Below are 17,288 nucleotides of genomic sequence, written 5' to 3'. Positions count from 1 at the left end.
AGAGAGAGAAAATATAAAATTTAAAAGAAAGAGAAAACAAATTAAAGAAAAGAAAAAAAAAAGGTAAAAATAGAAAAGAGAGGAGAGGGGGAATAGAGAAGAAAACCAAAGAGAGAGAGAGAGAGAGAGAGAGAGAGAGAGAGAGAGAGGAGAAGAAGAAGAAAGAGGAAGAGAAATGGAGAAAAAGAGAAAAAAGAAAAGTCTTTTTAAATTTAAATATTTTGTGAGAGAGAGAGAATAAATAAAGAGAGAATATAAAATCTAAAAGAGAGAAGAAAAAAAGAAGAAGAAAGGAGAGAAGAAAAAGGGACGAAGAGAGAGAGAGAGAGGGAATAAAAGGAGAGAGAGGAGAATAAGAGATAGAATATAAACATAAAGAGAGAATTATACATAGGGAAAAGATAAAATTTACATACTTTAAGAGAGACTTGGGAGGGGGGAGGGAAAGAAAGTGAAAGAAGAAGAATGAGAGAGAGAGAGAGAGAGGCACCACATGGGTGTAACTCAATCGGTTAAGTTGAACAAGGTGGTGACCAAATGGTCTTTGGTTCAACTTCTACATCCTGCATAGTCAATTACGATGCGAGAATTGAACTGGGGTTAGTGGGTTAATAAAAACAAGTAACTTACCACTAGCATAGCTACTTGATTATGGAGAGAGAGAGAGAAAGAGAGAGAGAGAGGTTGGGGGCCGGATGCAGGTGGGGGTGGTGAGATTACTAGCGATAAATCGATATTTCCAAGTTTCATTCACGAAAATAAGATCTAAATCCACTATTGCTTTGAAGTTTGGATCCAACCTTTGTTTGCTAGCTAAGCGTCTTTTACAATATAATATGTGGCAAGTATTAATACATACAACTTACAAGGGGGGTCTTTGATGAGGCGATGTCATCATCAAAACGCAACTTAGATACAAAGAGAAGTTCCCCACGAAGCCTAATGACTACGTTAGTCATATACATGGGCCACATCATAATGGGTTGAATTCTGTATCAGATCAATGGAGTGAAAGGACCATGCCCTTATCTCAAGTAGCACTTCACTAGCCCACATTAATGGATGAATGTGAGTGAGAGGGTAGAGGGGAGATGCGCTATCCTTTGTCAGATGTGTTTGGCCTGAAATTTTGGTGCAGGCAGGGGCGGGGCCGGCAAAATCATCTTTGATTTTGACTGCCCCCCCTTGCTCCAACATGTGAAATTGAGAGCACCACCCTTTACATTTGTACTTCAGCGCCCTCCACTGAAGCAATCTTGCACACCATGTTTGTTCCTCCCTCCCCTACTCTGGAGCGAATGTCTTGCAGTGTGCTCTCGCAAAACCAAGCCTCTTCTTCAGCCTGTCATACTCCACAAAATAGTTTTGCTGCATCAAGTTCCCCACCACAGTCATTGCAGGGGCCCCCAACAAGCCCAGGCACCTCAGGTCCTCTGTTGGGTTGAGAATGTAATTGTGCCTCGGTGGCCGGAACACCGCCTCGCCCTTCATAACTACAGCAATTCTGGGGAACTCTGGATCCTTAATGCCTGACACATTCCAGCACACATTCAATCCTGCAGTCGGCGGCGCGACCGGGTAGGCCACAGTTGCTCTGAAAGCTTCTGCAATTATGGTGTATGCAGGTTGAATGAAGAAAGTGAGAGTTGTCCCTGAATCAATGACAGAACCACCAGAGCCATCTTTGTGGACAGCCCAAACAGAGGGGGGGATGGGCAGATTCTTCCCTGCCAGCTTCACTCTCTGTATACCAATGTAATAAAAGGTCTGAGAGACAGGGTTAGGCAAGAATGGTGTGTATTGGACAGGCCTGAGGAGCTTTGATCCCATGGGGTGATCTCCAAACATAAGGGCACTGCTTGATCTTTTGTTAAAGAAGGATGTGAAGCAGTATGAGAACTTGTGGTCAAATAGGTAGCCAGCTTGGCTTGCAAAAGAGATTGGACCTTGTCCAAGGCCCATGACCCCTCCTAAAGGGGTTATGCTGGGCCCTGTGTTGTTGCTGCCACATCCAAATGCCACCTTTGATATATCCATACTGGACCCTGAGGTAGACTTCATGGTCACTGTGTCATAGGCAAATACTCCACTAGTTTGAGACAAGTCACTGTACTGATATGCATATGTGCAGCTGCTTGGAAACCTCTGACTGCAAGTGGCTCCCATCGGGGGTGGGACGAGGTCACATACTTGGGAAGTGCAGGGGATTGGTTTGAAGGTGGAAGAGATCTGTGGGTCAAAGGTTGTTGGCCTCATCAAAAATGAGGATGGCGGTTGCATTGATGGCGATTGCGTTGGCGTCTGTATCGACGGCGATGGCGGTGAAGGTGATTGGGCTGATGATGATGGAGTGATGCAGTCTCTGCACAAAGAGCAGGGCACCCACACTAAGTCACTCCCAGTGTCTGCAATGAAAAGGAACTTCTGAGGAGGGGTGCCAATGGAGAGTTCAACAAAGTATTGACCTATGTTGCCAGGCAGAGAGGCTCCAGAAATGACCCTGGTTTGCAACTCTTCACTGGCTGGTGACGGTGGGGTAGAAAAATCTCTACCAAGGATTCGAGATGGGGGAAGGGATGGAGCTACAGCCAGTGGAGGAGAGGCCTCGGATGATGATGATGATGATAAGGGAGAGGCCTCGGATGATGATGATGATGATAAGGGAGAGGGAACAGGTCCACCCTTACAAGCATCACTGTTTGGTCCACCCTTATAAGCACCACTGTTGATCTCACACGCTGCTGTTGCTCTCTCCCTTGCATGGGCTAGGTAGGCAGAGAACCCATGCACCCTCAGCTCATCCATTCGGAGAAGGTCGGATATGTCTGCGTGTGCATCTGCACCGCCGCCGCGAGCCCGGGGATCCAATGCCGTTCTGTGAATCAAGCTGAAAGCAAAAGCAGGGGTGCCACCAGGCTGCCCTGCGGTGTCTTCCCCCCGCTGCAGCTGCTCTCTGGAGTCCCTGCTTATCTGCTCCTGCTGCTGCTGCTGCTTGTCCATCTGTTTGAGCACCATATCCGACTTCCTGCTGTTATGGACCTGCCCCTCACGAGCTGCTTCCCCCCTGTGGCCTGCCAGGAGAGCAATCAAGATAACGCATACAAACACAATGATCTCCCCTCCTTTAATACCTCCGTGCTCCATGGCTAGCAGATAGGTAGACGTCAGATGGGAGAGAGGGGGGTTCCAAGGCTTGATGTCGGGCTAAAGATGGGTTAATGGGGTCTGCAAGGTGGGATAGCAAGCAGGACTCATATGGTAAGATGGCAGGATTGAGAGCAGGGATGAGGCGGTAGGGGGGTGGATGGAAAGGGGTGTAAATCCGATGGTGAATTGAGGGGGAGAGGAAAGGAGGTTTGAGAAGGGTGATGTATGGAGCAGGTGGTGAAGCTTCAACAACAAAAAGGGCGTAAGCAAAGGCTGCTAGGTGTGCTTTTGGTCTTTACAAGGACGTGCATGGGGCTTGGGGGCGACAATGTAGACTTATATATATATATATATATATGAAAGAGAGAGAGAGAGAGAGAGACCGACTGACTACATGGGCGAGAGACAGACCGATATGAGAGATTAGGGAGAGACCGGCCACGAGAGAGAGAGAGAGAATGTACATAATACATATATATGAGAGACAGAGAAGATGTACATATATGTATGAGAGAGACAGAGAGGGGGGGGGGACCTTAAGAGAGAGAGAGAGAGAGAGAGAGAGAGAGAGAGAGACCCTAGTCCTGTTGCTTTCCCCTTTCCCCATTAGGCACAACTCTTCCTGGTTTGCTCTGCCTTTAAGTATCACTTTGCATGATTTGACATCACTCACCCCCTCTCAACCCTTCACCATAAGCCAGCCTCCTTTTCACATTGATGCACATTTTCTTTCTCTCCTTTTAAGCAACACTTGCTATGATTTTGATTCCATTGCTTGCCAAAATGTGCACCTCTTAATATATTTCATCGAAGTGTCAAGCTTGTTACTAGCATGCACTACCCAATTGTTGTCAATTGTTCCTCATGTTTCTTCTCAAAATTAGAAGACATAACAAGCTAAAAGGTCGCTTAACATTTTCATCGAGGTTGCTTCAAACTCTTTGGTGCCTAACATTTTGTGGGCTCTTATTCTTATTGGAAGCTTATCTTTCCCAATACTAGATCCATGTTCACAAAATTAGAGTTTTGAATATTGATGCAAAAGTACTTTTAATTTAAGGATTCCTTGTTTTTCCAAGGTTATGTGACATTGTAGAATTATTACTAAGGTGAACTCTTGTTTACAAGTTTTAATATATTCTCTTAGAAAATTCAAAGGTTTGCTCTGAGTTTAAAATACATACTTGTGAGTAAGACATGTTAAATAAGTTAGTTCATAAAACTCAAGAATTGAGAATAAGCTTATATGAAAAGTTGTTCATTGTATATATTTTAGAGAAGTCTTGTGTTTAAGTTGAATCATGCAATGCTTTCATACATATCACTTGCAATTTCTTCAAACAAGGTTAATCCCTAAGCCTTTGAAAGCTAAATACTTATTCATAGTTGTCTGTAATTTGCTTAGAGTATGGTCATAGCTCACATGGTAACAGATCCTTGCTTGTAGCTGGAATAGATGAAATCGATAGATGAGCATATTCACACAAAAAAAGAGAGGTAAGACTTATGCAAAATTCCAGTTGTTCGCTAATGTTGTGCACACACTATTTCAATTTTTACAAGCTTAGAAGATCAAATGTTGTAGGTTTGACATAAGCCACTTAATTTCTATTCAAACTTCCCACGATTAAAAGAGAGCAAAAGCTTGAACTAGTGTATATAGTTTAATTATCATGGAATGAACTATTTCAACAAGTTAAAGGTACGTTGGGCCCCTCCTCCTCTATAACAACAAACAGAGTTGTAGCTTACAAAATGAGAAGCTCGCATTTGCTAGGGCCTACATGATGGTATGTACAATTTCACTACATGCTACTAGAAGTTGTTGTTTGCAAACAACTACTTTGCATATAATCATTTATATAAACATTTAACAATTTGTATGTGGACTCTTGTCGTGATTGATATTACTTGATTTGCCAATTGCTTTACCATATCATCTAGTCTAATCTCCTTGAAAAAACCATTGCCAACTAGGCATTATTTCCTATTATATATGGTCTTATATAAAGTCGTGCCTAAAATGGACAATGCTAGCAAGATTTGCGAGTTATTAGTCCACTTGCTATCCTTAAAGTCCTCAACTACACTATAAAACATGCTTTCATCACATCCTTGCCTACATGAGCCTCTATGTTTAAATCTAAAACACATGGTTGTTCCAAAAGCATGTCATGACTTAATCATCATTCCAATTTCTAGGTTTTTAAGGGTATTGTTTGCTTCAAATAAAGCAACCACCCTCCACCATCAAATAACATGCTCAAGATTTGACTATAAAGTATAACTTCCTAACTTCCAACTTCCCCCTTTTTCAATGTAAGAGTGCAAAGTTTCTTTGAGAAAGGGCTTTCAAGGGATGGCCTTCATAAACTAATATGATGCTTATACAAATCATAGTCAACTTGGAGTTAATATACAAAGCATAACTAAAAAGTGAACACATGCTTGGACAAAATCCAATCATTAAAAGGATATTCAACCCTTCCACATTTGAGTTTTCCATGAAATACAAAAAGTAAGTGACATGTATCAATGAAAGAGAAAGCTAAAATACTTTATCTATTTGTTGACTTTAAGAAAGGCATGTTTTTGTAGCATGTACTACTAGGGTAAGCAATCTTTGCAATCAAACCTTTCTTGGGCAAAACAAAAACCACATGCTTAAGAAACATGTGCAAGAGAATATCAAAATGTTGATACTTACCTTCACTTTCTATCTCCTTGGAACTTATGTCTAAGATTTATATACTACTTTTATAAAGCCTTGAAAACTCTAAAGATAGATCTAACTATAAAGATTTTGTCTCCTATATGTTCTTATGTGTTGTCCTTCACATGCAATGGTTGGAAAATTAAAGAGGGATTTTTGAGGAATCATGTCAAGTTATGTGGAATATTGAGCGTGTTGCACAATTTAATGGTTCCTTTGGCCTTACCAACCTCTTCTTTTGTTGAAGCACTAGAAAAAGGATATAAATTGATTCCATTTGATCGGGTTTAGTGTAAGTCTACTCTATGTGTGCTCATTTCGTAGCAGCAATAACATATTTGCAAACCATATGGCATGCTTACAAAATGTTTCATGAGATTTTAGTTTGAGATTCAATAAATTTGGTTGCATAAATTGAAGGTTAAGCCCTCATTAAGCATAAGACATGCATGACACCAAGGTTCTTTAAGGAGATATATCATCATTGTATCACAATTGTCCAACTATAGTAAGATGATATGGAGAGGAAGGGATTTGTATGTCAAAGTGAGAGCAACTAATGATAGCAAGGGCTATTCGGAATAGAACTTCTTCTTGAACATGATAGAGCCATTTGTAAAAGCGCAATTGTATGGATGAGCTTTAATGATGATAAGATTTAGTGATTGTGTGCACCAAAAGTCAACTATCATAACACACACACACACACACACACGCACGCACACGCACACGCACACGCACACGCACACACACACACATGCACACGCACACACACGCACACGCACGCACACACGCACACATGCACGCACGCGCACGCACACACGTATATGTATGTATCTAAGAGATGGAGTGGGGCCATCTCAAGTCCCCACTTTGCCCCACATGTTCGAAAACTATTACTTGCCATTGTGCTTATTGCATAGTTTTTGGATATCGTGCTTATTGCATAGTTTTTGGATATCTCCATTGTTGTGGGAAAATATATTTTACAAAGTCTAGGATAGATAATTGGCCTGTGTGACATGCCTATCTAATGAACCCTCGATGGCACGATTTCGGTAGTTTAGTCCTAGATGACACCATCTAAAACTCCCTTGGAATATTTGGACTTTGTTTCCTAGGATTGCTTGAGTTTACCTTGCAAAGAAATCTTTGTTCCATTCCCACAAGGATCAACTTTAACAAGGCTCCTAATAATTGATAAGGTTGCCTAATAGTTTATCTAGCATCGGTTATGGGTGGTTGCTTGTGCAAGTCGACCAAACCAAAGTAGACATGTGTCACACTTGGTTCAAATTTATGTAATTTGGTCACAACATGGAAAAAATTGAAAAAAATCATTTAAAAAATAATTCTTTTATTTTAAGTTGGGTAATTGAAATATCCCCCTAGGGTCTAACTCACACACGAGACACGACAGAAGCCTTATCTAGAATAAAAGGGACTAGATGACATTAGACTCACCTCCTAGCCATAGAGTTGAATACATGCACCCTCGAGCTTGGGAGCTAGCCACACTTTGAGTCATGACCACATTTCTAGCATTGGCATCCCATAACACTAGCCCATACCATCTTGGTGTATGGATCCATTGACCATTGGGCCAAGATTCCAAGAGTAGTGATCACATAGTGAATGTGTAAAATAGGGCCTTGAGTCCTATAATAGGAATCCAATGCCCTAACCCCAAAGTGCCCTTAGTGCACTCGCACTAAATCACTTCATGACCATTGTGGCCAATGCTACTAGCACCCATTAGGATGTCAAGGATGTAACACTATCCCATCTTATGAATGACTGTTTTCCTTAGTAATATCCTTAGGAATGAGTGAGGAAAACAAGTCCTCAATGAATATACCAACTCTTAAGTACCCTCCACCTCTAGGTGATTTTTCCATGTGACCAATTGCTCAAGATAAATAGTTTGATAGCATCATTTAGTCATTCGAGTTTGAGTAGAATATAATGACTAGCATCCTCAAAATCTACGGGACTTTCTCAATTGGAACAATTTGTCCACCTTGTCCCAATCATTCTTTCAAATGAATCACATGGAACACAATGTGAACTCAGATGTCCAAAGGTAAATCCATCTCATAATATATGCTACTTTTCTTTTTCATAATTTGGAAAGAACCAAAATACCTCAAAGAAAATTTATATCACTTTCTAGACTCATTGAGTCGGAGTCCTTTGGGACTTTAAGACCAACCCACATGCCCTCCTGGAGCTTCCGAGGAGTACAATGTTGGCTAGCATAAAATGTGGTAGGATGATGGGCCATTTTAATACTTTCTGATGCCAGGAGGCATATTTCACGGTGGATTCCGTGCCACGATGGATTCCGTGAGGTTTTACGGTGGATTCCGTAAACTTTGTTGACCGGGGCTCATACACAAAGTGGATTCTTTGTGCGAGAAGTTGATGGGGACGCCTATCCTTTTTAGGCGTTTCATTAATTTAGTGTGTACATGGGTGATTCCATAGCGGGTGATTCCACAAAATACATATTAAATTAATAAACGTTTATGAGTTTAGAGTGCGCACTCATGATAAATTAAGGTTAGGACTGATTTCTAACCAGTTGATTTATTTATGTAGCTGAAGACTGATAGGTATTCACTTTTGTCGGTTTAATTGTATTATTTTACTAACGATTGTGAATGCTTCAGTTGATGTGTAGAGATAGCAGTAGTGGCGGAGGAAAGCATTGGAGAATAGCGTGTATTCGAGTTATCACTTATATTTTGATGGGCACATACCTTAGGCATGGCGCCTATATTTTGTCGCGCCTATTTATTGAGGCGTTGGATATTTATTTACTATTTTGTATGCGCATGGGTGCACGATTATGATATTTGTATTTGGACATTGTATTGGGTACGCTTGACTCCTTGGGCGCTTGCCCACTAGCTTTATTTCTATTTTGTGCTAAAGCAAACTCAAAAGCCAAAAGCGTGCTATTTTATAATTTGGGCTATTATTTGAGCTTGAAGATGATTAATACATAAAATACATGCTTTGTGGAGCACTCACACAATGCATGGGGGGAGATTGCATCCAATTGGTCTCTTGTTCATGTCGTGCATGCTTTTTACCTTGAGTTTTGTGCAAAAAGTAGAGTTCTTTTGTTCTTGGGGACCTTCCGGCATTCACTACGCGAGCATACAACATCCGATTTGTGCACCAGTGGTATCAGAGCGAAGCTGAGATCGAGAGCTTCCAATCGCTACCCATCTTGTGCGAAGGCGGAGCTCTTGGAACGATCGAGCTCTACGGTCAGTCTCATCGCGAACGGTCGATACGGGTGGATTCTTGGCGGTCAAGAACCTCTGTTTCCAGCCTCTGATCGCGAAGGACCGGCTTGCAACGACGGAGGACCACTCCTACATCCTCTTCTCCAAGTTGTGAATATACAAAGATAAGCTCATATCTTTCATAAAACTTAAAAGCTTAATATAAAAGGGGAGAAAGCTTAGTTTTAAGCTTAAAGAAGCTTATTATCAAAATCATCAACAAAAAACGACAAGAGGACGTGCTGGGCGGTGAAAATTCCGCCGAGGACATGAATATGTCCTAAAAATCGACAACTGGCTGAGAAGCTTAAAGCTTCTTAGTAATCTAAGTTTACTAAGGTTTTCCAACTCCTCAAGTTCAAATTTACCTATCCTGCAAGTTCTGTAAGTCATCAGTCACGTAAATCTACCAAGTTGATTAAGTTTCGTAAGTCTGCAACTCTGCAAGTCCGGCAAGTAACCAGAAGTCAGAACTGACTTGTGTTCAAAACTCCTATAAGGACTGTTCCTGCGCAGAAGTATTGAACTGTAAAGTTGTTCCCTGGAAGGTACTGTTCGCATACGCAGACTTGCTGAACCAGTTTCAGCACATGCAGAAGGTCAAAACACAGATTTTTTCAAAGATTTCAAATTCCGTAATTGCCAAAGACGAAAACTGTGAAAGCGACACAAAAAAATATATAAGCCTTGTACACCCGATCTTGAGCTATGCTCATCCCGCTAATTGAATTTTGAGAGTGTGAGGTCTTTTGAAGTTTTGTAGGATGACGGAACAAAATATGGATGATTTGATGGCTGAAGGCGATCTTCCTGAACCTACGATGGAGTAAAAGTTGGATTTAATCACGATGTAGTTGGACGAAGAACGAAGAGCCCGGGAAGCATTGCAAGTTCAATTGGCCAATTTAAAAAGATCGATTACCGACAAAGAGGAACCACAATCTGAAGACCTTATCCGAAGTACCATCGATGCGACTCTCGAAGCTCAATCCATCCGCAAAGAAACAAAGATAAGTAAAAGAAATTTCAAATTTCGTACTTTCAATGGCACTCGAGATGGAAAAACTGTTCTTGCATTCATCAGTCAGTTTGATGATTACTTTCATGAGGGAACATACGCTGAAAAAGATAAAATCAAGTGTGTCACTAATCATTTAGTGGATAGAGCATCTCTTTGGTGGACCGTGGTTCGTAAGAGCATAGATTGTCCCACTACCTGGGAGAGTTTCAAGAAGAAGTTTATGCAGAATTTCCTTCCTCCACAATTCCATGAAAAAGCCATAAAGCAATGGAACCTTCTTCAGCAAAGAGATCGTGAGCCTATTCCTCAGTATACCAAACGCTTTTGGAATGCATTACTCTAGTTACGCATGCTTGAAGACGTACCTGAAGCGACTCACAAGCGCAAGTATATGTCTGGATTACTTGGGCATTACTATGCTGAAGTTAATATGTTCAAGCCTGCAACTCTTGAAGATGCAATTTCTTTAGCTCATGACACTGAAGACAAGCTTCGAGGAAGAGACAAGCGTCCACAACAATTTCAAGCAAATGGTAACTATGGAACTAAGCAATTCAATTCAAATTTTAGAAGATTCTATCAAGGTCGATTTCCTTCATCATCTTTCCGTAAGTCTTGGACAAAACCACCTGCTTTGCCATCAAATACCAATCAAAACCCTAAGTCAACTTCACAGCCAAATCCTAATATTCCTAGACTTCCTACCATTGCAAACAATGTATCTAAAACCAAACCTATAGTGTGTTATAAATGCCATCAACTTGGACATCTAGCAGCCAATTGCCAATCGAAGAAGCCACCTGTCCATATCAACTATCTTGGAGCAATGGAAGATGAAGAACATGAAGAAATGCCTGACTTTACAGAAGATGAAGATGACAATACTACTCCTTCGGATACTTTACCAGGTATGCCAACTCCACATTCTTTGTTGACAATGAAATGTTTGGTGCATGGAAAAGAAAAGATCATTTTGCATGATGATGGTAGTACACATGATTTTATTTCTACAAAGTTAGTGAGAGAATTGAAATTACAAACTATTCTTACACATTATCACATTAAAGCAGCATTCTTAGGCACAAGGTATAATGGAACACAAGAGGTGTATGATCTAGAAATTCAAATTGGTGAATACACTGAAAGAAGGAATTTTCTAGTTGTACCATTACAGTCCAGTGATATTATTTTAGGTATGCCTTGGCGACATCAGCATAATCCTGATATAAATTATTCTACGCATTCAATTAATATTCATTTTTAAGGAAAACATATTACATTGTATGGTATGCATGCATCTAATGCTTTTCCACTGCTTTCTCATACTCAAGCTAAACGTGTATTACGCAAAAGTAGTAAATCTTATCTAATTTGGGTGAATGAACTGCAAGCTAAAGAAAAACATATGCATCCTAGGCATAAAGAATTCCTTGCACAATTTAAAGACTGTTTTGCAGAAGATCTACCACCTGGATTACCTCCTTCACGTCCTGAAGACCACAAAATAGATTTAATTCCGGGTACACAACCACCTTGTAAAGCACCATATAGGCACAACCAGATAGAGCAAAAAGAAATTCAAAATCAAGTTGAGGAATTACTAAATAGAGGATTGATTAGACCTAGTAGTTCTCCATTTGGTGCACCTGTTTTGTTGGTTAAATAAGATTACAGTAAAGAATAGATATCCAATTCCTAGAGTCGATGATCTTATGGATAAACTACAAGGTTCTACCATATTTAGTAAAATAGATCTTAAATCTGGTTATCATCAGGTGAGATTAGATAAATCTGACATATTCAAGACTACATTTAGAACACAATTTGGTCATTATGAATTTTTAGTGATGCCTTTTGGATTGACTAATGCACCTGCTACATTTAGTAGAATGATGAATCGTATATTTTTGAAATATCAGCATTGTGTTATTGTATTCTTTGATGATATCTTGGTCTTTAGTAAAAATGAGAAAGAACATTATGAACATCTGTCCTTGGTTTTCAACTTATTGAAAGATAATCAATTGTATGCTAATCCGAAAAAGAGTGAGTTCTTTCAAACAAAAATTGAATATTTAGGTCATATTGTGTCATCAGATGGTATTAAGGTTGACCCTAAGAAGATAGAAGCAATATTGAACTGGCCTATACCTAAAAATGTGCATGAGTTACGTTCTTTTCTAGGTCTTGCTAGTTTTTACAGGAAATTTGTGCGAAATTTTTCATTACTTGCTTTGCCTTTGACTAAACTTTTAAAGAAAGGTATTGTTTATCATTGGTCTGATAATCAACAGAAATCTTTTGATTTATTGAAGCATGCATTAACCCATGCTCCTGTATTACAACTACCTGATTTTAATAGACCATTCTTTTTAGTAGTTACTGATGCTAGCGGATCTAGAATAGGAGCCATACTTATGCAAGATAATCATCCCATAGCCTATTCTAGTTGTAAACTAAAACCCTCCGAACTTAAATATTCCACATATGATAAAGAATTATTAGCTGTGGTACAAGCTTTAAGACAATGGAAACATTACTTAATGGGTTCTGCGTTTATGATTAAGACTGATCAACAAAGTATTAGACATTTACTCAGTCAACCTCAAATATCTTACCGACATATCAAATGGGCAGCTTTTATTTAGAGTTTTCATCCCATTATCCAATATCAACCAGGTAAAGAAAATGTAGTGGCCGATGCATTAAGTAGAAGACCCACCATTCATAATATCTCTATTATATCATTTGATTCTCTAACTCCTATGAAAGATACTTATCATCAAGACATTACTTTTCATGCTGATTGGAATAAATTAGTTGGAAATAACTGGATTCCTATTGATTCACTGTCTTATAATGATGGATTCATGTTTTATGAAAAGACATTATGTGTTGCAGTTCCATTTAGATCTTTTGTTTTGAATGAGATTCATTGTCCTCCATATCAAGGTCATAGAGGTATCATATCTACTTTGCGTACATTGACTGAAGATTTTTATTGGCCACATATGGACACTGATGTATCTAACTTTGTTTCTAAATGTTTAATTTGTCAAAGAGTTAAGAGACATCATGGTAAACAGTATGGATTACTTATTCCTTTATCTATTCCATCAAGACCATGGGAACAGATTTCTATGGATTTTATTACTGGTTTACCTAATACTAAAGCTAACCATGACATGATTTGGACTGTAGTAGACAGGTTTAGTAAACAAGCATATTTCATTCCATGTAAGAAAACTTTAACAACATCTCAGGCAGCACAATTATTTTTGAAAACTGTTTTCACTAATCATGGTTACCAAAAGTTATTATTTTTTATCGTGATTCTAGATTTTGTAACAACTTTTGGATTACTTTATTTGCTAACCTAGGAACAAAAATTGTTTTCTCATCTGCATTTCATCCTGAAACTAATGGACAAACAGAAGCCACTAACAGTACTATTTTAGATCTTTTACGTGCTTACACTATTTCTAAACCACAGACATGGGACACACATTTGCATTTACTACAGTTTGCATATAATAATACACCACACACATCTACAAAGAAAGCACCATTTGAAGTGATTTATGGTTATAGATTGTCTACACCGGTTGCATCCTTATCAAATAGAATTCAGAGTGCTGATGATATTGCTACTATGCGCGCTACTATTTTTGATGAGGTTAATGACATGATTGCCAAAGCCCAGCAATCATATACCAAACAAGCCAATAAGAAAAGACAAGCAATGAATTTCAAAGTTGATGACTATGTTTGGTTGAGAATAGAAAAACGTAGATTACAAAGTGTAGATAAACACCCCGTTGTAAAATTAGCACCTAGATTCTATGGACCATTTAAGATCATTCACAAAATTAATGACAATGCATTCAAGTTAGAATTACCACCTCACTGGAAAATTCACAACACATTTCACATTAGTTTATTACGACCCTTTAGAGGCCAATTACCTGTATACCCTGTTTATGAAAACCCACCTTTGTTAGATGAAGAGACTGAAATACTTGAACCTGAAGCTCTTCTAGATACTGACTTTATGACCACTAGAATTGGCCGAAGATATTCTAGATATTTAGTCAAGTTTAAAAACCATCCTGTAGAGGAAGCCCAATGGATGCACGCTAGAGACTTAAATGCTTTCCCCACTCTGTTAGCTCCACATTGAGCTAATAGCAATTGAGGTCAATTGCTATCCCATCCCGGGGGTATGATGCCAGGAGGCATATTTCACGGTGGATTCCGTACCATGGTGGATTCCGTAAACTTTGTTGACCGGGGCTCATACACAAAGTGGATTCTTTGTGCGAGAAGTTGATGGGGACGCCTATCCTTTTCGGGCGTTTCATTAATTTAGTGTGTACATGGGTGATTCCGCAAAATACATATTAAATTAATAAACGTTTATGAGTTTAGAGTGCGCACTCATGATAAATTAAGGTTAGGATTGATTTCTAACTAGTTGATTTATTTATGTAGCTGAAGATTGCTAGGTATTCACTTTTGTCAGTTTAATTGTATTATTTTACTAACGATTGTGAATGCTTCAGTTGATGTGTAGAGATAGCAGCAGTGGCGGAGGAAAGCATTGGAGGATAGCGTGTATTCGAGTTATCACTTATATTTTGATGGGCGCATACCTTAGGCATGGCGCCTATATTTTGTCGCACCTATTTATTGAGGCGTTGGATATTTATTTACTATTTTGTATACGCATGGGCGCACGATTATGATATTTGTATTTGGACATTGTATTGGGTACGCCTGACTCCTTGGGCGCTTGCCCACTATCTTTATTTCTATTTTGTGCTAAAGCAAACTCAAAAGCCAAAAGCATGCTATTTTGTAATTTGGGCTATTATTTGAGCTTGAAGATGATTAATACATAAAATACATGCTTTGTGGAGCGCTCACACAATGCATGGGGGGAGATTGCACCCAATTGGTCTGTTGTTCATGTCGTGCATGCTTTTTACCTTGAGTTTTGTGCAAAAAGTAGAGTTCTTTTGTTCTTGGGGACCTTCCGGCATTCACTACGCGAGCATACCGCATCCGATCTGCGCACCACTTTCCCTAGAAATCGTCAAAATCTCCTATATATAATGTAGAAAGTCAACTATGATTTGCATTTTCACCCCCTGAGCTTTGTGGAAAACGATGGTTTTGGTTCGTGTGACCATAATAAGCATAAACAGGCTATAACTATAGCTGAATGCTTAGCACTATTATAAGCAAATTCCAATCATATTGCCCATGAGAGACATATGCCTGTACTATATTCTTCATGGTTTGATTTGTTCTTTTGGTTTATTCATCGATTTCAAGATGTTCTAAGGATGACATAGACAACTGAGTTTCTAGTTTTTGGGAATTGTTTGCTAGAAATGACTAGTGAACTCAGGATCCCATTCACTGACTATTTCATCAGGCAAACCATAAAGTCTATAAAGATGTTTGATAAAGAGACTAGTCAACTCGTGGCCGTTCATGGTTGTCATTGTAGGAATGAATCGAGCCATTTTCATCCATTTATGACCACAACCTAGATTCTGTCATGGCTTGGATTTGTGCAGGACAATGCTACTACAAAATCCATAGAAATACTACTCCACTTTCTATTAGAAAATTGTAAAGGATGCAACATCCCTGCCTGTTTGTGTCCTTCAACTTTATTAAGTTGACACTATGGATACTCATGCACATATGACTCAACCATAGTTTTAGTATGCTTCTAATAAAAGTAGTGAGTAACCAAGGCCAAAGTTGAGTGTATGCTAGGGTGTCCACAACACTATGTGCATTGTGACACTCACATAAAATTTTATTGTGGATATCTTGATTATTGAGCATATATACTTTGCCTTGTTTAAAGAGTAATCCATTCCAAATGGAATACTTTTCTATCATCTTTCTCTCAATAGCAAGCTTTCGAGCATTTAGAATACCAAAGCTTCTTGAGCTACCAAATCCCTCTTAAAATTGTTGCCAAATCTTACCAAAGTGAAGATCGTTTTGGTAAGGCCCATCTAGAAAAAGTGAAAAATTAGTCGAGATTTCAGAGAAGGATAAATAATTAACTTCAAGAATTCGAATAAGAGTATTAGCAACCATATTAGTTGCATATTTTCTATAGCAAATTTCAAAGTCTAACTCTTGCATAAGTTCTGCTCATCTCACCTTGTGGCCATAGAGATTGGGCTGATCACAAAGGTAATTCAATGATGGTAGTCCATCCAAATAACAAATTGGAAGGTGGGTTTGATATCTAGTTTGTTTTATTGTGGATATGGCTTGTTTCATGTCTCATGTACATGTTGGATCCTAGGGAGACATTTTAATGGTATCCTAGCATCAACCTACACACAAGACATGACACAAGCCATATCCACAATAAAAGGGACTGGACATCGAACTTTGCTCCCAGCCATAGAGTGAAACAAAATCACCGCCAAATGGGGGAGCTAGTAGCACTCCAAGTCACGATCACATTCCAAGGATTGGTGTCCCATACCACCAACCCACACCATCTCGGTGTACAGATGCATCAGCCCAACGGGCCAAGAGTCCGAGAGTGGTGATCACACAAAGAATGTGCACAATAGGGCCTTGAGTCCTATAAATAGGACTCAATTGACCCAACCCTAAAGTGTGCCATTGGTGCATTTGCACTAAGTCACTTTATGTGACCATCATGACCAATGGTACTAGTGCCCATCCAAATGTTTAGGGGTGTAACAATAACTTATTACATTGAATCAACATCCTTATATATGACTTCACCCAAAGGCTCTCTTTAAAGGTCCAGCCTATTTAACATCCCATTTAATGAGATTCAATATGAGTACTCTTTAAGTGCAACCTAACATCCTATTTAACATAAGGCAAGGAAGGGATCTTTTTAATTCTGTCATTTGATCGTAACACATTGGCTTCCATTTCTTTCCTTATTTAGCATTCATACTATCATTTTTTAGCACCAATTTATGTTAACAATTTATGGTAATTATCATGGAATTTATCATGTGATGTTTAGGTTAAAATCCCATCATGGGAGGGGATACTCCTTTTGAAAATTCCCTCCTAGGGTGCCACCTTGGAA

General features: G+C 39.2%; 1 protein-coding gene across 1 annotated transcript; it reads right to left on the bottom strand.

The window, feature by feature from the left end:
• Window positions 1-793: 793 nt before the first annotated feature.
• LOC148034812 (aspartic proteinase CDR1-like) lies at window positions 794-3,632 on the bottom strand. The gene has a single exon (XM_087679789.1). It carries the CDS (start codon window positions 3,142-3,144, stop codon window positions 1,285-1,287), a length of 1,860 nt encoding a protein of 619 aa, XP_087535915.1. The 5' UTR covers window positions 3,145-3,632; the 3' UTR covers window positions 794-1,284.
• Between the last annotated feature and the right edge of the window lie 13,656 nt (window positions 3,633-17,288).

Source organism: Lygodium microphyllum, chromosome 6 (genome assembly GCF_053477565.2).
Source record: "Lygodium microphyllum isolate KBCC chromosome 6, Lygodium_microphyllum_v1.1.10, whole genome shotgun sequence".
Classification (NCBI taxonomy): Eukaryota; Viridiplantae; Streptophyta; class Polypodiopsida; order Schizaeales; family Lygodiaceae; genus Lygodium; species Lygodium microphyllum.
Note: the sequence above shows the minus strand (reverse complement) of the source record. Positions and strands in the feature narration are given on the sequence as shown.

What these genes read in the sequence shown, in the direction of transcription:
- LOC148034812 (XM_087679789.1), bottom strand. Translation starts at nt 3,144, where the DNA reads ATGGAGCACGGAGGTATTAAAGGAGGGGAGATCATTGTGTTTGTATGC.